The following is a 24,485-nucleotide window of genomic DNA, read 5'->3' on the forward strand; positions in this document are numbered from 1 at the left end:
CCAAATTCATAAGTTGATATCGACCATTTGAACAATCATAGTTGAAAGTTATTGTTGTCCAGTCATTTTTTTGAAGAACGTCCAGATGTTCCATTACATTTCTCTCCTCTTGACCATTATTTTGGGTAATATTGATACAAGTGAAATGATGTGCGTTTGTTGATGTTCATACGATGTGTATATAGGTGTCAATAAATCTTTGTAATTGTTGCTTTTGTGATCGGTTGAAATAACTCTCAGTGCTTTTTAATGCCCCGTGGAAACCGTGTTTATAGGCATGGTTTACACCCAAGTCCAATTTATTTTTCTTTTAGACACAGTTTACCCATCAGAGTCGGATAAAGGTCAGAGTGACCTGAAAGAGTGAGACAGTGTGAGACAGTGTGAGACAGTGTGAGACAGTGTGAGACAGTGTGAGACAGTGTGAGACAGTGTGAGACAGTGTGCGGGAGCTTTTTTCAAGTAACATTGTCCAGACCCCAGAAAAAGGTTTGAATCTCGATCTCGATTCAACCAAACGTTACACACACTAGGATTAGAGATGCTGAATCCTGTTACCTTTACATGTTTCAGCTGCAGATTCATCCTCAGACGTGTCAGTGAATGGGCATGGGGACGTCCGCCCTCATAAGTGGGCACATGTCTCACTCTCCACCACCTGGACTGAAAATGAACCCCCAAAAAATCATGCATTCTGCCTGTGAATGTGATCAACCGTCTCCAATAGTTCCTCTGCCGTTGGTCCACACGAGGAAACGAGCCCACTTAGCTACCCCCTACCCCTTGTTTACACATTTAAGACCCTCATCCCCTCTCTTTACGTTTGCCCTGGAGCACCGAGAGCCCCCGGAGGCGTCTGAGCAGAAGCAGCTGATTTACGGTTCCGACTCGGACACTTGTGCTGCGCGGCAGGAATGTGGGGAATGCGCGGCCCCCTCCTCCACTCGCTCAAAAACAAATGGAGCAGGCGCCGGGCCGGGCTGGAGCGGCGGCCGAGGCTGTCGATGCTGCCCCGGGGCGCGGAGGGGAGAGGAATGCCTGCCGTGGGCGAGGGAGTGTAAATCTGGCCCTCATGCGCTGTCACATACTCGGGGCTTGTACCGCGAGCTGGAATCCTTTTGGTGTCCGCTCTTCAAGGCCGGGACGAGCAGAACACATGGAGGCGCTCCGTGTGGGGGCTGTCAGGGGGGAGCTGGGGCAGGGGGTCTCAAAGTGTGGGGCATGGACTACATGGACTACATGGACTACATGGACTACATGGACTTCTTTAAGTAGCAACAGGGTCATCTGCCAGTTTACACTTTATTCAAAATAATTTAACCTCTTACCACCCGCCTAAACCGAATGCATATTGTCCGCTTTAGCTCTAGGCCTGTGTAACACCTCATTTGAAAGCTAAGACCCACAAAACTGATCTTTTTGTCACATTTTTGTTGAAATTTTGTCACATTTTTGGTGAATTTTTATCACATTTTTGTCACATTTTTATTGAGTTTTTGTAACATTTTTGTTGAAATTTTGTCGCATTTTTGTTGAAATTTTGTCACATTTTTGTTAAGTTTTTTTCACATTTTTTTTTCACATTTTTGTCACATTTTTGTTCCTTGTTTTCTTCTAGTTTTTTGTGGCTGTTTTGGTGCTTTTTTCCCAAGAAGCTTTTTGATTAGGGTGAAGCCAAACTGGAGAAAATGTGATTCGTTCAGATGGGAGTTAAGAGGTTGATATTGTCATTATTTTCCAAGATATTAAGATTTAATGCCAGTTGGAATCAAATTAAAATAAATTCAATTTCAATTCAAGGCCTAATTTGGGTGCAGTTTATTGAAGCCTGGATGTAAGAGCCACACCTTCATCGCAGCCGATCATCGCCCTCGGTCCGTCGTCTAAGCCGTTCATGGCTCGTCTGCTTCCCAGCTGTGCCGAGACCCACCTCCACCCCTTCAGCACCGCTTCCATCCACGGCTTTACCCTGCTACATCCTTCACCGGTCTCCCACCACCAGTGTCCAGGGGAAGACATACATAACGCTAACCTACCCATTCATACAAGTCAATAAATGTTTCTAATCCTTGCTTTTGTGATTGGTTGAAATAACTTTCGATGCTTTTTAATGCCCTGTAGAAACGCTGTTTGCAGGCATGGTAATTTTGTTCTTTTAGACACGGTTTATTCGTATTATGATCTTGATCTGGTTGTACTTGGATCAGCAAATACTTTAGGTGAAAAGCTTCATAATCACTGGATCATGAACTAGACACGACTGTACTGAAAATGCCTGTGGGTTCATGAACGCAATTTCACTCCTGATTATAATAATTTCTCTGAAGGAACAAAGTTGTTTGGAATTTTAGGTCCATTTAGTCATAATTTCATGAAAATTAAAACTGTGTTGCAGATAATTTGATTCAGAAATGGCACAAGTCTCTTTTTGTGCCCATTAACCAGCCTGAAATGAATGCCTGTGGTGCTGAATTTAGCTAAATCTGTTCATCTGAGACATTTAGGAAACCAAAACATGTTGATGCCGAGTTAGTTAGTGTTCCTCTAAAACCAAATGCTACAAGAAGACAGGTTTCTTCTTGCTTCGTATCATTTCACCCTACATGTCCTTGTATTTCACTGTACTCCTCCCATTCCAAAATCCCTCATGTGTTTTGTGAACTGAAAGTGCATGTGACACATGAGGCACATTTTTAGCGAAAACGTAGTTCAACCAATTATGTTTTTGCTAAAAAAAAAGCTTTCTTCAGTTTGACCATTTTTTTGTGATGATTATATAGTTTCCCTTCCCTATTGGACACTGACAGGAAGTGACATAGTTAAAGGCAAACAATTTGAAACTGTTGCCGTGCCAACCATGTTATATCAATGGGAAATGAGTCAAACCGCAACAGAACTTTACCTTTAAAGGAAAATGTCTTTTAACCTCTTAAAGGTTAAAAGACATTTTTAACCGAGAGGATCTTTTTCCTCACGTCATCACTTTTTTTTTCTCCATCATTTTTTTGTTGGGTATTCAACTCATTTTTGTAACTTTTTTGTCAATTTTTTGGGTCATTTTTTTGGTCATTTTTTTTTCAATTTTTTGACACATTTTTGTCTTTTTTTTTGTCATTTTTTGTCAAATTTTAGTCAAATTTTTGTCAAATCTTTTGTCACATTTTTGTTATTTTTTGTCACATTTTGTCTTTTTTTTGTCACATTTTTGTCAATTTCTTGTGACATTTTTGTGACATTTTTGCCACTTTTTCATCAATTTTTCGTCACTTTTTTGTCACATTTCCATCATTGTTTTCGCAAACTGGAGAAAATGTGCTTGGTTCATGTGGGAGTTAAGGGGTTAAGGCAACAATTTTAAGTAGGCCCAGTAGTTGAAGCATAATCTCCATGATCTCCAGCCTATTCCCTCTGTCCAGGACCTTTTTGCTTTCAGGGCATTTTATTTTCATTATGCTGATGTTGAATACAAATATAGCAAATTACTGGTTGGAAACTACATTCCGGACCTTACCTGCTGTGTTGTTATACTGCATCATCTTTACTATTAACTCTGTAGATTGAACTCCATAATTGTTCAAGCAAATGTGCTGCAGCCCTTTTTGTTAAGAAAAAGTAGCTGATGTGGTAAACACAAAAGTTGGAGACCCCGGATCTAACATGACATGAAATCCAAACAAATCCTGGGGAAATAAGACCAGCCCGAACGTCTCTTTCTCATTTTTCATTTTATTTCGGTGTTACAGTTTTCACAACACATGAAATCGAAGGCATAATGTTACGCTCGTTCAAAACGTGGCAAACGAATCCTGTGACGAGCAAAGAAAAGTGCTTGGTTGACCACGCTTTAAAAAGTCACAAAACGCACCACGACGAGAAAAGAACTTGGTGTAAAAAAAAAAAGGAAAAAAAGAAAGAAAAGCACAGAGACCTCTAGTTTAAGTTACCTTGCACGGATATATACTGTGAACACGAGTCTAAAAGGTAGCGTTTTTTTTTTACAGTCAGTCAAAGGCACGATGGCTGTGTGTTTTTAGCTTTAACTAAAAAAAAAAAGCACATGCATTTCATTTCTTTTTGTATAAATAAGCCGCGAGCATGGCAAACACATGTAGGAGCCGACACAGTCCTCGTCCCAGAGTTCTCCCGTCGCTCAATGATATATCCAGACATCATTTTGATTGATTTGTAAGTCTTTAGGCTGCAAAAAAAAAGGTAAAATGACCTTAACTCGGGATGATTTGAGGATTTGAACTAGTTTAGATTACCATGTAAGACTAAGATACACTTTAAAGATGTTTCTTGCATGTTAAGTCATTTGTTTTTCCTTGTTTTCACTGACAATAGCAATAAAACGATTCAAACTGACACCGTTCCCTTATGAAACTAGCTGTTTGGTGATCCTGCATGTTCAGCACATTCTCACTCTCAACGCTCTGTTCCCCCCGCTGATGTCACGAGGTGGCGATCCCCCCCCCAGACAGCAGCGTCACCGGACTCGCTCTGATCCTTTCAGCTTTCAGTTTTCCTCCACTTCAAAACATATCTCTCTGTAACTCCTTCACTCCTCTCCGTGCCAGTCGAGGGCTGGTCCGAGCGTTTCGGATTAGGAATACTTTGGTTTGTTTCCCAACTGCCTGTTTTACCATAGAGTTCAGGACTGTGATGTCATATCGCAAAGCATCATGGGATTTGCAGCAATAATAAACTAATTGAGATTTAAAAGGTAAAATACTGGAGTTGTTTAAACTCTTGGACACCACAGTGAGTTAGATGTATTTACCAGCAGGGGCGGGACTGGGACTGAAAACCAGCCCTGGACTCTGGTCAGCCTGGCCCAAATTAGCGTAAATGTGACACTTCCACAAATACATATGTGAACCTCTGACCCCCCGCCTTAACCCAGAGCATTTTCTCCAGTTCGCCTTTGCCCAAATCTAAAAGCTTCTTGACTGGAGAGCAACACTGTAACGCCTCATTTGAAAGCTCAAATCTAGAAAAGTGACGGTAACTTTTTGTCACGTTGTCGCTGCATTTTTGTCATGTTTTTGTTGCTTTTTCATTACTTTTTTTGTGGCTTTTTGGCGTGTTTTCGTCACTTTTTTGTCACTTTTTTGTCACTTTTTTGTCACTTTTGCGTTGTGTTTTCGTCTCTTGTTTTTCGGGGGGTTTTTCATTGCTTTGTTGTCACGTTTTTGTCCCATTTTGTAGTGTTTTTGTCACTTTTTTGTCACTTTTTTGTTGCTTTTCCAGCACATTTTTGTTTTTGGATGCTTTTCTTTTAAGCTTTTAGATTTGGGTAAAGCTCGGTCACGCCCGGGGGTAAGGGTAAGGTAAACTGAGAGGCCAGACCGGTGGCCCTAGAGCCAGTGGCCCTTCTGTGCTCTTCCAGAATGGACACATGGCCAGTCCGCCCCTGTTTACCAGTAGTGACTCCACAGCTAACAGAGTTGTTCTTATATACTGTGTTTAGCTAATGTTAGTCTATGGAAAATGCTATTGCTAATGCTAATGTTGTATGCTAACAGCCACAGACATGGCGGATCTCCATGCAAACAGTGGATTTTCCCTGACTCTATTGTCCTTTTTCCCACCAGGTGTTAGCTGTTGCATCCTCAAAATGTTCTCAAAGTAGAACAAATATATTGTTTTTTATTATTTCTTACAAAAAGCCATCCGAGTGCTGCTATTCCATTGTTTTAGCCTGGTTAGTCCTGGTTTAGCATTGCTTCAGTCGTCACATACACAAGAAATGCTCTACCCTTTGATTCGATTGCAGCACATTCGCTGTGGCTTTGTTTCAATAAGCTTCTGTCAAAAGATCCAGTGTAGCACTAATTTTTCACCAACAACTTGTATTGATGATGGGAGAGTGTGACCACTGGGCAAAGCCGTCTCCAGCAAAGATTCAGAATACGTTTTAATGCCATTGTTAGTGAGCTCGTTCACAATCCAAGACAATTCCTCATGTGTGAACCTGCTCAATAGCAATGGGAATAAAACCTATTTTGATTCTGGTTCACAGAAGATTCTCAGTGGGGTTTCGATCTGGACTGAACCGCTCTTTCACAATGCGATCCCGATGATTCCTGGCATTGTCATCTTGGAATATGCCAGGGGAGAAGAAATCCCTGTTAATGGAATAACCTGGTCATCGTTCAGGATGTTCAGGTCCGGAGTATCTGGAGTTGATTGAGCTTCACGGATAACTATGTACTTTCACTAAGAATTGCTTCTGTGGATCTAAAAAGTTGCAAACCAAGATTAAGGCATTTCTTAAGAGTTTTTTCATAGTTCCATAGTCAAAATAGGTTTTATTGCCATTGTCAGTGATGGTACATTCGCCAACTGGTATTTCCTTCCTAAAGACGCACATCAGTTTGCCCCAAACTTAAATAACTGACATATCAGTTCCACCAAATGGTCAAAAACATCTGAAAAGCATCTAAACTGGTCAACAACACTCAAATTCAGATCTACTTTTAAAACCCCGGTCATTTAAACTCTCAAAGACATTCCATTCTTGCAGTGTTCACTTCAATGATACGTCCAGACACCGTTTTCTGATTGCTCTGAGTCTCTCTGCCCGTATTGTTTTGCAAATTCCCTTTCTCCCCGTTGGGACGCCCTCGCAGCTCAAGGCCTGCTCTTCACTGCTGTCGGCTTGTCCATGATATTTAGCACATCATCCAAAATGGAGGGCCCCAGGTCGAGTTCGAGGGACAGCAGCGAGCCCGTGAGCTGGCTGAGGGAGTCGCGCGAGCCGCACTTCTCTTTGGCGAACTCGAAATCGAAGTCGCACATGCGCCCCTCGTCCACCCCGCTGTCCCGGTCCACCCAGTCGCACTTCGGACGCTCCCGCTCGAAGGTGAAGTCTTTGGCGAAGCGCTCGAACCCGTCGCAGTCGCCGTTGTCGCTGTAGATCTTGGGCTTGAAGTCGTCTTTGATGCTGTCGAAGCTGTCGCTGCTGGCGTCGCTGTTGAGGCTGCCGCTCGTCTTGGAGCTCCCGTACGACGACAGCTTCTCGCTCCGGCTGGACTTGGTCGACTTCCCCTTGGATTTTGACTTGTGCTTCTTCTCCAGCAGGTCGAGCAGCACGTCGGGCTTGGCGAGCGTCTCCGCGTTCGGGGACGACGGCTCGCTCCCGAAGACGTCCATGGATCTCAGCAGGGCGTCCATCTGCATGATCTCAACTTGGTCGATGCGGTCGGGCTTCATCGGCGGGCCCAAGATGTCCCCCAGCGGCTCCGGAGGCATCGAGTACACGTGCGACGACATCAAGGGCAGGGACAGCGCTTGGCACCCGCCGATCGTTGGCAGAGAAATCGCATTTTTCAACACCGGCGAAGGCGTCTCCACGTACGACGCGTCCCCCGTGCTGTTCGCTCGCGTATACTCGCTCTGGACGCCATACTGGATTTCCGTTTTGCCCGGCAGCAGCTCGTAGTTGCCTTGGAGGAAAGATATGTCTCCGAAAGTGTCCCTCTCCCCCCCTCGGCCGATGTGGATGGTGTGGCGAAAGTCCCCCAGCGGAGGGCTAATCATATCCGGTGACAGGATATCCCGAAGCCTGCATTTTTTGCCCTTCTTGTTGGGGGCGGGCTTAAGGTAGATGGGGGCTTTCGCAGGCATGGCGGTATTGGATAGAGATCGGATACTCTGGACAGGACAATATGAAGTTCGGCGTCAGCGATGCAGCTTTCCTCAAGGGAGAAGCTAGAGTTACATTCTCAATAGAGGCCCCAGAAGTGATGGCGGCTGCAGGGACGGAGATCTTGAAACAGGACTCCGAGCGGCAACTGGTCTGGTCAATCGGTCAGTCCTGGGGAAGAGAAAAGAGAGTTTGTGAGTTCAGATGTCTGGCTTAGAAGCACATAGCTGAACCGATCGTTTGTTCCTTGTCATGCTAACTTCTCCGAAATGATCGCACCTCAAGAACCATCAATCCAGAGCACAAGTCTTAACCCCTTAGAATACCTGAGCCCGTATAGGACCCACTGTTTTGGTCCGGGCATTTGGATGCAAGGTGGCACAAGGGGGCGCTCTTCCAACCTTCTCAGTGTAAATGTGAGTTGACTTTCTTCAGAGTGAGACTTTAGGTCAGACACCATGAGTGACAGTAACATGAGGCTAAATACAGTGAGCTCTTTGTTTCCAGCAAAAAGGCTGAGGCTTCATTGCTGAAACTCAAAATATGGTAAAAGCAACAAATATAGGAGAAGTTATTACAAAACACAAACGTGTGATTGATGCTTCTAAAGATTGAAGAAATGTCCAAATCTATGATCTGCTGTAGGTCATGTGTGTCCCAGTTCCTCTGAGTCGTGGTGGGTCATGGTGGACCGTGACAGATGTGGACAGGACTGTGGTAGATCTACTTTTACTTTGGAGAAAATAGTTACTATAGTAACTGTTGAAGAAATGAACCTCATGAGCTTCTTCTGTAACATCTGTCCACATCAGTCCTGCTGCACCACGACTCAGAGGAATTGGGTCAAACATGACTCTACAGCAGATACACATGACAAGGGTTTGTTTTTGTTCAAACGTAGAATCTCCATGACTTCTTTCTTCACTTCTCAGTTTGTGCCTGAAGAGCAATGAGGCCTCAGCTTTTCTACAGAAAATAAAGAGCTCACTATTTAGCGTCATGTTACTGTGACTCACGGTGTCTGACCTACAGTGTAACTCTGAAGCCAATCAGATCACAGAGACTCAGAGTGGGCGGAGCTCAAATGTGACCAACAGGTTAATAGACAACTGACTATTCGCTTGTTATCTTACAGCCAAAACAGTTTCAGCTTCCACTCTCCTCTACACCTTCTCCACAGCACCAGGAAAACCATCACCTGCTCCTTCTTCCGCTCTTCACCCCACACTCTCACACTCACTTCATCACATCCCTGACGACGAGTGCCAAATGTGGACGATCCAATAAGACTTCGCACCTCACTCGATTCAAATGCATGTACGAACACCGCGGCGCTACAAATGAGAGGAATTTCCTTCACACCGTTTGCTTCTTCTCGCACTGCGGCGTGGTCGTTATGTTTCTAATTGTTTTATATCTAAGCAACGCCGTCTTCGGTCTGGGCATGCAAATGGGAGGGGGCGGCCGAAGAAACCAGCCTGGCCAGTCAGAATACACGCTTTTCCTGTTCTTTACAAAGACGTGCAGTCTGGGATCAGGCGTTCGATGTATTAGGAAGTTGGGTTTTACGATGCATCGGCCGAGCCTGGCACGAGCCTCCGTGGTAAGAGAAACACGGGGATACAGTCTGGAATTGTACGATTTAAATCTCGCTGACTCTGGCCAAACCAAGACGAAGCCAAACCATAGCACGGGAGGCGGGAGTTAGGGGGGCGTCATCGAAAACAGTGACACAACGATCTTTTAGCAGTGCCCTTTCTTCTGTTTTAATTGAGCTCTCGTTAGCCCCGCCTCCAGTCTCGATTTGGAAATTGCGTCCTATAACCACAGACTGTCTTTTATATGTATTTCTACATACATAAACAAAGTCAAAAGAGCGGAGACAAACGTGTACAATCTATGGGATTTTTGCCACAAAAACATGTGGATAAAAGTAGTCATTAGCAACTCAGATTCAGATTCAGATTCAGATTCAGATTTATTTTATTTTATTTTTTATGACATTTAGTCATTGAACAGATAGAGAGGAAGCATTATTTGCTAAGGCAGAAGCTTATTGCAACGATCTCAGTGTATTTACAAAACAAAAACAGAGAAGCTGCCAATGTCGTATGCAGGCAGTTATATTAAAAAAAAAGCTCCATCATTAGCATCCTCATTCTGAACACACGAAGTTGTGCAATGGCTTTTTCAATCAATGTATGTTTGGAACGAGACAATAAAAGAAAACGCTTGTTAAGTACGTTGAAGAAAACATTTGGCTCGTGGTTGCTTTGGTCTTCCTGTCGTGACAGCGTGGACTGTGACTGGATCTGTAACAAAACTTTTTAATTGGCTGTTAGCAAAGTTCCAGACTGTCCTGCTTTTGAACAGATGCAAAAAGCAGGAGTGGGCGGCCGGCCGGGCAACAAAGACACAGTTGTTCGTGTTCATTGTGAATGCGGCTGCAAATATTTATCCAAGTGGTGTCTGCAAATCATCACTTAGAATGATATGGTTCTACCTGACAATGCTTTTCATAAAATATTACCCTTTGTCATTTTCAAAAATAGATGTCAGTTAACCTCTTACCTCCCCACCTTAACCAAGTGCATTTTTTATATTTCGACTTTACCCAAATCTAAAAGTTTCTGGACTGGAGAGCAACAGTGCCTCATTTATAAAATTACGTTAGCCAGTCAGCCAGTCAACACAACTTCACAACTCGTACCACTTAAAGGAGCTATCCTTTATTTTTAAATTTTCTGTTGTTGGAATAACATTTGTTTTGTGCTTTAGTATATGGTAAAAGCAGACATTTATTCAAAACACTGGTTTCAAAGCCTTTTAAACAGTCATAAAATGTCAGGCTAGTGACTATCACTGGATAGTGAAGTGACAGTTTTGTTCCTGAAAGTTGTGAAACCTGGTTTAAACTCAGTCCCTGTGACAAATGTTGATGCTGTAAATGCATTAGGAAGGTTTGAGATGAGTTTAGACCAGAAAATAGCAAATAAATTTGAGTGACCCTGTTTCTTTGCACAATCAGGTATAGCTCCTTTAACCTCTTAACTCCCGCCTGAACCGAGAGGATCTTTTTCCTCACGTCATCAGATTTTTTTTCCATCATTTTTTTGTTGGGTATTCAACTCATTTTTGCAACTTTTTTGTCATTTTTTGTATTTTTTTTTTGTATTTTTGTCACATTTTTAGCACATTTTTGTAATTTTTTTTGTCACATTTCTTTCATTTTTTTGTCATTTTTTGTCATTTTTAGTCACGTTTTTGTCAATTTTTTATCACACATTTTTTCACATTTTTTGTTATTTTTGTGTCACATTTTGTCACATTTTTGTGATTTTTTTGTCACATTTCCGTCTTTTTTTCCCCACATTTTTCTCATTTTAAGTCATGTTTTCCGTCATTTTTTTGTCACATTTTTGCCACTTTTTCATCAATGTTTTCTCACTTTTTTGTCACATTTCCATCATTGTTTTCGTCTCAGTTCTGTCGCTACTTTCACAGCTTTTTTCCAGAAGCTTTTGGACTGGGGTAAAGCCAAACTGGAGACAATGTGCTCGGTTCAGGTGGGAGTTAAGAGGTTAAGACCAAAACTTCAAAATGTCTCCCCAGTATTTCTCCCTGCAAATACTAATCTGTATTGGTTAATATGAATGAAAAAGGGGAAATAAGAGAAGAAGGGGAAGAAAAGAAAAGGTGAGAGAAAGGACGGATCCAGAGAGAATGGGGGGAAAGAAAATGTTCATTGGTTGCTCCTGTTTAGTTAATCTTATTTGTAATGTGTTGGTGATGTGATAATCCCCTTTTCCGCTCAAACTGTGTATTCACGACATATCTTTCAAGAGTTTTTCGCAAATAGGCAATAGGTACTTGACTTCCAGACTCAAACTCAAACAAACAGCTTCCTCCTATAAGTGTTCCTTAAAGCTGTTGCGGGACGAGGGCTGGATGTTTGTGCTGCACTCAACACATTTCCACACGAGACTTGGCCCGCTCCCTGTATCTGTTAATGTGGCCCAGCTGCGGCTCAGAGCTGAACTTCGGGACTTCAGAGGGATCAAGGGGAGCTACTGCTTAGACACGCATCGCTGTGAGGGGGGAGGGGGAGGGAGGAGAGGCTTGAGGGATTTGGGGAGGGGGATTACCCAGAAACAAGTGCATCTTAAATAGAAGGAGGAGGCTGACGCTTTCTGCACCAAAATGTAGGAATCGAAAATTTGAACAAAAGTCCGTTTGATATTTTCCCGGCACGAAATGACAACGGTGCCCTTTCATCGGCATAAAGACGTCAGTGTGTTTTGCAAATGACTTGTGCTGTATTCCCCCGGCTCCTGGCCTCGGTTTAGATCTGTAAAAGCTGTTACTTAAACTGTGCCAAAATCAAGACCTTAAGTGTCAATAGAAAGCAGTTGGTTTCCAGCTGGCAAAAAGAATAACACTGTGAAAGGAAGGTCCAAAACAAATTCTACTGTAAGTTTTTTGTCTGAAATTGTCTGTAAATTTCCCCAAAAGTTGCCTAATTTCTTAAATATCCTTAAAGATATTGAGGTTTCCCTTCATTCCTCTGCATAGTCAATAGTTATGTGACGTTCATGATTGACTAGCTCTTTAAAGGGACTTTACGGAGTTTAAAAATGTTAAAATCATGTGTTTTCCTCACCCTACATGTTCCAGCCGTGTCCTCATGTGTAGAATGAGCCTAAATGAGCCTCTAAAATCCTGCACTGTCACTCAAAAAGATGCACGAGCTTAATAACCCTTTAATAGTTTGCTCAACCGTTTGGTAGAGCATACTTATTGAAGTGTCTAATACTCAAAATATCCAGTTTAGATAAGGGTTGGACTAGTTTGGACTGATTTATGCTGGTTTAGACTGGTTTAGATCCAGTTTAGACTGGTTTAGATCCAGTTTGGACTGGTTTAGATCCAGTTTAGACTGGTTTAGACCCAGTTCAGACTGGTTTAGATCAAGTTTAGACTGGTTTAGACCCAGTTCAGACTGGTTTAGATCAACTTTAGACTGGTTTATGCTGGTTTGGACTGGTTTAGATCCAGTTCAGACTGGTTTAGATCAACTTTAGACTGGTTTATGCTGGTTTGGACTGGTTTTTAGACTGGTTCCAGTTTGGCTTTACCCCAGTCCAAAAGCTGGAAAAAAGCTGTGAAAATAGCAACAAAACTGAGACGAAAACAATGATGGAAATGTAACAAAAAAAGTGAGAAAACATTGATGAAAAAGTGGCAAAAATGTCACAAGAAATTGACAAAAATTGGACAAAAAAATGACAAAAAATTGACAAAAAAATTACAAAAAATGAGTTGAATACCCAACAAAAAAATGATAGAAAAAAAAATCCTCTCGGTTCAGGCGGGAGTTCAGAGGTTAAATAAAAAAGAGTGCCTTTTATTGATCACGTCTTAGAGAGACTCACGTTATTAAAGCATTATATTAAAAAGGGCCGGTCTCTTAAATCCCATCACTAGCATCTGATGTTTGCAAATCTTTCGAAATGAAACACAAGCAATTTTGTCACGTTTGTTGCCTTGAATATATAGTATTTTGACAGTAAGTTCTGATTTCCGTCCTGCCGAAGTTCATGTGGCAAATGTGAGGAAGAATAGTCATCTCCCTTGGCCAGGATGTGCCCCGCCTAAAGATAATGATATTAATGGACCAATTACCATCCAGGAAACTAAAGCACAGTGGAGTGAGTAAGCCCCTGAGGATCCAGCTGTCGCCTTTATTTGATTACTCTGTATCTTCAGCCGGTTGCTCGGTGGATGTGGCGTGGAGCAGCCTGTGGGTGGCTGCTGCTGAAGGAAATGCCTTTTCTCTCTGGTTCTTGTCTGCAGTTCTATCAGCTGACTCATCCGCTCTGCGCTGTGTCTATGTCCACTTATGGTTAACGCCACGCCAGGTTATTCAGCACTAAAACGCCAAACACGATCTATAATTCACAAACAGACACTTGTTCTATTGCAAGCGGTGTAAAGATGCGGTGAGTTGGCGTTGACCGGGGGGAGGAGGGGAGGGAGGGCACCGCTCAGGAGAGACTCTGCCCTTTTATAGACATATTTACTTTTGGATGCACTGTCCGCCCCGACTGTCCCACAGAGGAGATTCCTGGGAGGTCTTAAAATGTGAAAAAGTGAAGAAAAAAAAAGCAGTGGAATTCCTCCTGCCTCTGTGTCAGCCTCATCCCGGACACTTAAAGTAGGCTATGTTTATTCAGAGGCGCATTAGCCAGAGCCGCACACGGAGACAGGAGGAGCTCCCATTCAGATACCGCACTTGGGCCACTTCCACCAACATTTGACTTCCTTTGTTGGACTGACGAGAGGTATTTGAAAGCACTGGGGGCCGTTGTACGTGAGATAAATACTGTACATGTTTTTGTTGCCTGTTTCTTCCAGCCTAAAAGCGCTGAGACAATATCCAGTCTAGTGTCACTCCTGATTTCCACGCGATCTCCCTATAAGCCCCCTCTTCTTGCTGCCTTGTTTTAATGGAGAGGTGTGGATGGAGAGCGTGATCTCAGGATGAGCCGCCGCCGCGATGCTTGAGGAGCCTCTGTTTTTTTAAGATGCAAAGATTACTCAAAGGTGCGCGAGTGGCTCCAAGCAGAACTCCGGGTTTGGAAAGAACTGTGTTGTCGAAAAGTCTAAAAAAGTCGATGTTGCCAAATACACCCGTTTACCGAGCCCTTTAAAACCTCTTACCACCCGCCTGAACCGAATGCATTCTGTCCTCTTTGGCCATTATATAGGTCTGTGCAACACCTCATTTGAAAGCTAAGAACCACAACTGATCTTTTTCCTCGCGTTGTTGCTGTGTTGAGTCACCTTTTGTATATTTTTTTTTTTTTTTTTTTTTTTTTTTGGGAGTTTTTGTCACATTTTTGTTGAATTTTTGTCACATTTTTGTTGGATTTTTGTCGCATTTTTGTTGATTTTTTGTCATTTTTTTGTTGAGTTTTTGTCACATTTTTGTTGAGTTTTTGTCACATTTTTGTTGATTTTTTGTCATTTTTTTGTTGAGTTTTTGTCACATTTTTGTTGAGTTTTTGTCACATTTTTGTTGGATTTTTGTCGCATTTTTGTTGATTTTTTGTCATTTTTTTGTTGAGTTTTTGTCACATTTTTGTTGAGTTTTTGTCACATTTTTGTTGCATTTTTGTTGATTTTTTTCATTTTTTTGTTGAATTTTTGTCACATTTTTGTTGACTTTTTGTTGAGTTTTTGTCACATTTTTGTTGAGTTTTTGTCACATTTTTGTCACATTTTTGTTGATTTTTTGTCATTTTTTTGTTGAATTTTTGTCACATTTTTGTTGAATTTTTGTTGAGTTTTTGTCACATTTTTGTTGAGTTTTTGTCACATTTTTGTTGCATTTTTGTTGATTTTTTGTCATTTTTTTGTTGAATTTTTGTCACATTTTTGTTGAGTTTTTGTTGAGTTTTTGTCACATTTTTGTTGAATTTTTGTCACATTTTTGTTGAATTTTTGTTGAGTTTTTGTCACATTTTTGTTGAATTTTTGTCACATTTTTGTTGAGTTTTTGTCACATTTTTGTTGAGTTTTTGTCACATTTTTGTCACATTTTTGTTGATTTTTTGTCATTTTTTTGTTGAATTTTTGTCACATTTTTGTTGAGTTTTTGTTGAGTTTTTGTCACATTTTTGTTGAATTTTTGTCACATTTTTGTTGAGTTTTTGTCACATTTTTGTTGAATTTTTGTTGAGTTTTTGTCACATTTTTGTTGAATTTTTGTTGAATTTTTGTCACATTTTTGTTGCATTTTGGTTGATTTTTTGTCATTTTTTTGTTGAATTTTTGTCACATTTTTGTTGGATTTTTGTCACATTTTTGTTGATTTTTTGTCATTTTTTTTGTTGCGTTTTTGTCACATTTTTGTTGAATTTTTGTCACATTTTTTTTTGCGTTTACATCCCTGTTTTCTTCTCATTTTTTGTGGCTATTTTGGTGCTTTTTCCCCAAGAAGCTTTTTGATTAGGGTAAAGCCAAACTGGAGAAAATGGGATCCAGCTAAGAGGTTAACTGGCTTGTGCGACATAGCCAAAGATTACTTAAAGCAGCGCTAAGTAACTTGTTTACCTTAATAAATCCTTCCCGTAGTCCCTCTGGGGGTAAAACAAGTGTTTATATAAATGTCTGTGTCCATAGAGTAATGTTTGGAATATAACTGACCTGCTTCACATGAATGATCACATTCTGAGGGACTATTTTCTAGCAGATCACTCCGCCGCCGCGTAGCTTATACAACCACGAAGCTGATGCTGCTCAAATATAAGGTATTTTAACCTCTTAACTCCCGCCTGAATCGAGAGGATCTTTTTCCTCATGTCATCAGATTTTTTTTCCATCATTTTTTTGTTGGGTATTTTTTTGTCATTTTTTAATAACATTTTTGTAACTTTTTTTTGTATTTTTTTGTCATTTTTTGGTCAAATTTTTGTCAATTTTTGTCATTTTTTGGTCAAATTTTTATCACATTTTTGTCATTTTTTGTCCATTTTTTGTCCATTTTTTATCAAATTTTTGTAATTTTAGTCACGTTTTTGTCAAATTTTTCATCACATTTTCGTCACATTTTTGTTATTTTTTTGGCATTTTTTTGTCACATTTTTGTCCTTTTTTTCTTCCATTTTTTGTCAATTTCTTGTGACATTTTTGCCACTTTTTCATCAATGGTTTCTCACTTTTTTGTCACATTTCCCTGTTTTCGTCTCAGTTTTGTCGCTATTTTCACAGCTTTTTTCCAGAAGCTTTTGGACCGGGGTAAAGCCAAACTGGAGAAAATGTGCTCTTTCAGGAGTTAAGGGGTTAAATGCAAAATGGTTAAAATTACTCTATGGACACAGACATTTATATGGTTAGTCTGGCGTTATAAGTGATTTGCCTCAGGTGCTCTGTGGAGCGGGTCACACTGTTTTTAATGCAGGCTAGCTGATACCATAGAAATGCACTAGCCTAGCATTGGCCTAGCGCCACAAAACTCTTCAAATATAAGAACTGCATGAATTACAAAAAAAAAACATCTCCAGAAATCAGCAACACTCTGGATAACGAGGAAATGAGGCCCTATCAAAATCCTCAAGTATCCCTTTAATACAGATCGAAGCACTTTAGCAGAAGAAGAAGACTGAGATCTGGTCCAGATTTACACCCGTGTCCCTGCCTGGTGAGGGTGGTCTCCCCCCCCCTGGCTTTAGCGGATGCCCTGAGAGCCCGTGTAAACCTGTCACCTCGCTCTACGGCCGTGACAAAGCGCTGATGCCGAACATGTGGCGTGTTTGCAGGCGGCGGCGGTTTCTTCGGAGGCAGATCGCGGCTCTGAATGGGCTCCGTGTGTGTGAACTGCAGGACTGTTTGGCCGCGTATTGACAGAGAGGGAAAGGGGAGACGGTTCGGGCGAAATGGGATCGTAAAGTTTTGAACGGCTGTTATACAAATACAGGTGTTTTCCAGTTCGGTTGTGGTGGCGGAGGGAACGTTTGGGTCACTGGGGTGAAATGAACAACTGGGGTTATTGAAGGAAAGTGATGTTGTTCTGTTGGATACAAACGTACAAAAACTTTCCAGTGTGTCATGAAAGTAGTTTCCACGGGTTCGGTTACAGTGAGATAGGGATTTTTATTGTTTGCTGTCAGTGAACCTCTTAACTCCCGCCCGAACCGAGAGGATCTTTTTCCTCACGTCATCAGATTTTTTTTTCAAGCATTTTTTTGTGGGTATTCAACTCATTTTTGGAACTTTTTTGTCATTTTTTTGTCATTTTTCTTGTCAATTTTTTATCACATTTTTGTCATTTTTTTTGGTCATTTTTTGGTCTTTTTTTTGGTCATTTTTTGTCAATTTTTTGCAATTTTCTTGTCAATTTTTTATCACATTTTTGTCATTTTTTTGGTCATTTTTTTGGTCATTTTTTTGGTCATTTTTTGTCAATTTTTTGCATTTTTCTTGTCAAATTTTTATCACATTTTTGTCATTTTTTTGTCATTTTTTTGTCATTTTTTGGTCTTTTTTCGTTAATTTTTTGCAATTTTCTTGTCAAATTTTTATCACAATTTTGTCTTTTTTTTTTGTCATTTTTTGGTCTTTTTTCGTCAATTTTTTGTAATTTTCTTGTCAAATTTTTATCACATTTTTATCTTTTTTTGTCATTTTTTGGTGTTTTTCGTAAATTTTTTGTAATTTTCTTGTCAAATTTGTATCACATTTTTATCTTTTTTTGGTCTTTTTTTTTTGTCATTTTTTTTTTTTTTTTGTCATTTTTTTGTCCCATTTTGGTATTTTTTTGTCCCATTTTTTAATCAAATTTTTGTCATTTTTTGTCACATTTTGTCACCAACCCGCTCTACCATCTGCGCCACTGTCGCCCCCCAAATGAAACCCAATGAGATTAAAAAATCTCCTTTTCAGTGTGTCCAAGAGGCAGAGCAACAATTTCACTTTCAAGTTACATTACTTCCCCTTCTGGGACCGCCACCTTAACATGGTGGAGGGGTTTGAGCACCCGAATGATCCTCGGAGCTATATTGTCGGGGGTGACGGGTCAGACAAAGAGCGGTTCAGAAGCCCCTGATGAGAGACCAACAGGCCCGGTTTGGACCATGAGGTCGTCCTTCTGTGGACCCACCACCTGCAGGAGGAGCCATGAGGGGGCTGGTGGAATGTGATTTGGGCAGCTCCAAGTTCTTTCAACTGAATCTCCTTCTGTCGTTCATTCCAAGAGTGAAGTGCTGCAAACCTACAGGCCTTTAAACCCCTTAACTCCCACCTGAACCGAGCACATTTTCTCCAGTTTGGCTTTACCCCAATCCAAGAACTTCTGGAAAAAAGGTGTGAAAATGGCGACAAAACTGAGACGAAAACAATGATGGAAATGTCACAAAAATGTCCCAAGAAAATTACAAAAAATTGACCAAAAACTGACCAAAAAATGTGACCAAAAAATGACAAAAATGTGATAAAAATTTGACAAGAAAATGACAAAAAAATGACAAAAATGTGATAAAAATTTGACAAGAAAATGACAAAAAAATGACAAAAATGTGATAAAAATTTGACAAGAAAATGACAAAAAAATGACAAAAATGTGATAAAAATTTGACAAGAAAATTACAAAAAATGGACCAAAAAATGACAAAAAAATGATAAAAATGTGACGAAAAAAATGACAAAAATATGATAAAAATGTGACAAGAAAATTACAAAAAATGACAAAAAAATGACAAAAAAATGACAAAAAAATGACAAAAAAATGATAAAAATGTGACGAAAAAATGACAAAAATGTGACGAAAAAATGACAAAAATGTGATAAAAATTTGACAAGAAAATGACAAAAAATTGACAAAAAATGACAAAAAAAATGATAAAAATGTGACCAAAAAATGACAAAAATGGGATAAAAATTTGACAAGAAAATTACAAAAAATGGACCAAAAAATTACAAAAAAAATGAGTGCCCAACAAAAAAATGATGGGAAAAAAATCTGATGACGTGAGGAAAAAGATCTCTCGGTTCAGGCGGGAGTTAAGAGGTTAAACCCACAGCTGTTCACACTCCGGGCAGAGAGCAGCAGAAGGTCCTGAGAGCAAAACCACACTGATGTTTCAATCTGCGAAACGACCAAGAATGAACGACTCAACGGGTTCGTGAAGAAAGGATTTGGTGCCAGCGACGTCACACTTTTTTAAACTAAGAGCAACTGTATGACTCCCTACACTGACGACTATTATTCATCTCCAGTCCTTCCTTGTTTAAACATCTCAGCCTGTTCCCACCTCTTCCTCTCTCTCTCTCTGAGTTCCTCGACACTGCCTTGACACAGCCTTGAGCCGAAGCCAAACTGCGGTGGGAAACGGAGCTTGGACTGAAAACCAAAGTGAATTTGCCAAAACCTGAACCGCGAAACACCGGGTCTAAACACATGTGACGTTTTCCTCACGAGAAAACCCGGAGGTCACGACTCGAGCGTCTCCGGCTGAACTCACGCAACTCTCGATTACGAAACTACAGCGACCGTCTGGCTCCGAGTCTCCCGTGGCTCCGACAATCCCGGCTATGCTTTCAAACCGTGTGATAAAAAAAACCCGTGTTCAGAGCTCGAAATGAAAAGTTGCATAACCGTGTTGTCGTTTCAGATCAGGCGGAGCTCGCTGGGATTTTCTGTGTTTTCGTGGTTTGAGGAAGACAAATAGACGCGCGATATTGAATTCTGCTTTTACGGCGATGTCGGGAAAAAGGAGAGATACCTGGCTTAAGATGAGGGGGCGGAGAAAGATAGAGACGTCTGTAGTTTGTGTGAGAAACAGCGGTCGAGAAAGTCATAGATGTGAAACAGGCGGATCAGGGGCCTGGAAGTCCAGCTCTGCACTTTGAAATGAAAAAAAAAAAGAGGCAGTTGTGGTGAACAGGTCTGAGCTCAGTCTACACATTAGGACATGGCTGGAACATGTAGGTGGTGGAAAATACTTTGTTTTAACATTTTGAAACTCTGTATAGTCTGTATAGTTTATTATGTTCTACCAGTTGAGCTACGTTTTTAAGGTGGTTCAACAAAAAACAGTCAGTGGAGACCAATTGTAAAGTTTTTGTCGTCCCCAAGGAAAAATGTTAAAAACAACAACAAAAACATGTAAACTACCCAGATAGCAAGCCGATGTGGCCCACATCAGGCAAAGATGTGGCACTTGTGGCATTGGTGTGGCCCGCGGGAAACAGATGTAATGCAGAAGTGGGCCATGTAAAACATAACAACACATGGCCCATTAATGGAGTAATGTTTATGGGCCACTTATGGCAAAGACATGGCACGTGTGGCCTCAATATCTCCAGATAAACCAGCAGTTAACCAAATGTGGCCCACATGCAAATGACCAACTATGGCCCATTAATGAAAACACATATATGGGCCACTTATGGCAAAGACATGGCAGTTCCAGGATAGTTTAAACCGGAATAACCAGAGGCAAACCAAATATGGCCCATATACAAAATATCAAAAATGGCCCAGAAATGGCAAAACATCTGTGGGCCAATGGTGGCAAACATACCATCAGTGGGCCATGTCTGGAGCACCTTTGAATAATCTGGTTTACTACTGGCTAAGAGTTGGGCCTGTTCTGGGTTTATTGTGGGCCAGATGTGGTAACCGGATATGGACCACGTTATGGCCGATAATCCACGCGGTATGTGGGCCACATCAACGTGTCTGATGTGGGCCACATCTGGGCCATACCAATTTTGCTATCTGGGTAGTTGCATGGAAAGGTAACTCCCGCCTGAACCCAGAGGATCTTTTTCCTCACGTCAATTTTTCGTCTCAGTTTTGTTGCTATTCTCTCAGCTTTTTTTCCAGAAGCTTTTGGACTGGGGTAAAGCCAAACTGGAGAAAATGTGCTCGGTTCAGGTGGGAGTTAAGGGGTTAATGTTCGGGTCACATGATGTTGTAGTTTGTAGAGACTTTGTAAAACTGCTCGTGGTAATGAAGCCATTTTTTTTAAAATATATTTAGAATGCAACTTGTATGTAAAATCACGACTAAAACTAAACGTAATCATTTAGGATGTGTTTGAAAACCTCCGCTGAATGGAACGCCTCCACAAAACACCCAAGACCTTGTCCTGGTGGCCACTTCTTTAGAAAAGCGCGAGCTCTTACAGTTAACTATTGAAAGTGAACTCACGGTGAAGCAGCTGAACATCTGCTGTTCTTCCTACACAAGGTCAGAACTCGCCCACTCCACTTGGACCATGAGAAGGTAAAGCCTAAACATGCGGCCGCCTCTTCGTTTGTCTCCAGACGTCTGCTGCGGTTTTCACTCATATCTTTGGACGCATCCATTTTGAAATACATTTACTAATTCTTTTAAAAGTACAGATATAAGACAGTAGTTGCATCAAAGTTCCTGCCAAAAGTCATTTTTTTTTATGTTTACAAAATTGTGCATCAAATAATATACTAAAGATAATGGCTTACACTTGTATTGCGCTTTACAAGTCCAAAAGAGGTTAAATTAAGAAAAAAATATTCAAAATAAGAATACAGTACTTGCTTTTTCTTAACATAAGTATAAAAATCTTGCCTCTGGAACAGATTTCTTGAAACTATTAAAACCAAGGACGAATCAACTTCCAAGAAAATTGTATCTATTTCGTGATTATGTTTTTCCAGATGAGCCACTGTCGTTCCAAAATGTTTCTCAAAACTGCGTGAGCCAAAGAAACTCCGGAGGTAAGTTTTTGAAGAGGGCGAAAGACAAACAGATTTAGCATAATGTGTCCTTTAACCTCTTAACTCCCGCCTGAACCGAGAGGATCTTTTTCCTCACGTCATCAGATTTTTCCATCATTTTTTTGTTGGGTATTCAACTTATTTTTGTAACTTTATGTCATTTTATTGTCATTTTTTGTCCCATTTTTGTCATTTTTTCGTCCATTTTTTGTATTGAAAAAAATAAATAAAAAATCACATTTAAAAAAAAATAAAATTAGCACATTTTTGTCATTTTATCGTCAATTTTTAATCATTTTTTGTGACATTTTTGTCATTTTTTTGTCATTTTTTTCCATTTTTTCATCAATTTTATATCAATTTTTTGTCATTTTTTTGTCAAATTTTTGTCACATTTTTGTAATTTTTTTTTATCACATTTTTGTCATTTTATCGTCAATTTTTAATCATTTTTTGTCACATTTTTTGTCACATTTTTGTGACATTTTTGCCACTTTGTCAATTTTTTGTCATATTTTTGTCATATTTTTGTAATTTGTCACATTTGGACACATTTTTGTCATTTTTTTGTCATTTTTTTTAAATTTTTTCATCAATTTTATATCAATTTTTTGACATTTTTTTTGTCCATTTTTGGTCATTTTTTTGTCAATTTTTTATCAAATTTTTGTCATTTTATCGTCAATTTTTAATCATTTTTTGGTCACATTTTTTGTGACATTTTTGTGACATTTTTGCCACTTTGTCAATTTTTTGTCACATTTTTGTCATTTTTTTTGTCATTTTTGTCCCTTTTTTCATTTTTTCATCAATTTTCTATCAAATTTTTGTCATTTTTTGGTTACATTTTTGTCTTTTTTTGGTCACATTTTTGTAATTTTTTTGTCAAATTTTCATACTTTTTTGTCACATTTTTTTGAAATTGTTGCCTCTTTTTCATCCATTTTTCGTCACTTTTTTGTCAGTGTTTTCTCACTTTTTTGTCACATTTCCATCATTGTTTTTCTCAGTTTTGTTGCTATTTTCTCACCTTTTTTCCAGAAGCTTTTGGATTGGGGTAAAGCCAAACTGGAGAAAATGTGCTCGGTTCAGGTGGGAGTTAAGGGGTTAAATCATAATCAGGTCAGTTTGTGGCACCAAAGAACTGGGCCATCACCTTTTCTTGCTTGCGATGTCATCCATCCAGCTCACTTGTCGTCTCTTATGCTATATTTGCGCTAATGCATCCACTCAAGTTCCCCTCCACACTCACAGCGGTCGTATTTAGGATCACCGGCCTGAGCTTTCATTTAATTTAATGGGGCCTAATAAAAGAGAGACATGAATCCACCGCCATGTTTACGAAGCTTATGTTGCACCCAGAAGGAAATGGCTCAGTTACAAAAGGTCTATAATGGGGCAGCTGTAAAGCCCGGTGCCCCGCTGACCCACTGAGTCTATTTAAACTGCAGTATTAAAATGAACAGGTGCATTGTGGGAGATGTCAGCCTTCCACGTTTGGAGAGGGCCCAGAAATGAGAGCGGCACGTGCATGTGTTGTTTTGGGGCATGCGAGTCGTCCCGGGCCCGCGGCGCCCGGGTACCGTTTCACCCCCGGGGGGAAGTGAGGGATAAAGAAGTGTCTTATTTTAAAAGAGCGTCTGAGTGAGGAGCCGTGACCCAGCCGTGATCAGGGCGGCACGTGGAAAACCTGCAGCTGCGCTCGTTCTGCGATGGGAAAGTCGTGTCTGCGGCCGGGCGTGGGACACGTGCCCAATGTGGGTCAACGAGTGCTTTATAAATGGGACCATTAGATACAGTGAGGTAAAGATCAGACCACATTTTATTAGCAATTTAGACGGTGTACTCACTTTTTCCTCCAACTGTATATTGTCTACAACAGGGGAAGGCAACATCAGGCCCTCCAGCACAGAACCTCTGGCCCCCAAGATGATTTTGAGAAATATTATTATGCAAATAATCGTGTCGCCTTCACGGGTCATTTTGACCCGCTGTCATGTTCCGGGCATTTGGATGCAAGGTGACACAAGGGGGCGCCCTTCCAACCTTCTCAGTGTAAATGTGAGTTGACTTTCTTCAGAGTGAGACTTTAGGTCAGACACATGAGTGACAGTAACATGAGGCTAAATACAGTGAGCTCTTTGTTTCCAGTAAAAAGGCTGAGGCCTCATTGCTCTTCAGTCACAGACTGAGAAGTGAAGAAGGAAGTCATGGAGCTTCTGCGTCAGACAGAACTTCAGCCTTCTGCTGCATGTAAGAGGCATATCATATTCTGAAACTCAAATATGTAGTAAAAGCATCATATATGGAAAATTATTATTACAATTACCAAAAGAAAAATATTTGAAATTCCTGTATCTCAAAAAAAGTTTTGTTTAATTTACTCTCATTCTTAAAAATAAAACCCAAACAAACTCTAACCATTTGTATCTGCTGTAGGTCATGTTTGTCCCAGTTCCTCTGAGTCGTGGTGGGTCATGGTGGACCGTGACAGATGTGGACAGGACTGTGGTAGATCTACTTTTACTTTGGAGAAAATAGTTACTATAGTAACTGTTGAAGAAATGAACCTCAT

At 40.5% G+C, this 24,485-nt stretch overlaps 2 protein-coding genes across 2 annotated transcripts in view; both read right to left on the minus strand.

Annotated features, from left to right (window-relative positions):
* Positions 1-24,485, minus strand: part of LOC306965531 (uncharacterized protein) — a gene marked incomplete at both ends in the record, with an annotated part of 279,183 nt that overhangs the window by 101,374 nt on the left and 153,324 nt on the right. The gene's annotated exons all lie outside the window — the stretch shown is intronic.
* Positions 6,441-7,840, minus strand: cdc42ep3 (CDC42 effector protein (Rho GTPase binding) 3). Its single transcript, XM_079559485.1, has one exon. It carries the CDS (start codon positions 7,627-7,629, stop codon positions 6,634-6,636), a length of 996 nt encoding a protein of 331 aa, XP_079415611.1. The 5' UTR covers positions 7,630-7,840; the 3' UTR covers positions 6,441-6,633.

This window comes from Gobius niger (assembly GCF_951799975.1).
Source record: "Gobius niger genome assembly, chromosome: 7".
NCBI lineage: Eukaryota > Metazoa > Chordata > Actinopteri > Gobiiformes > Gobiidae > Gobius > Gobius niger.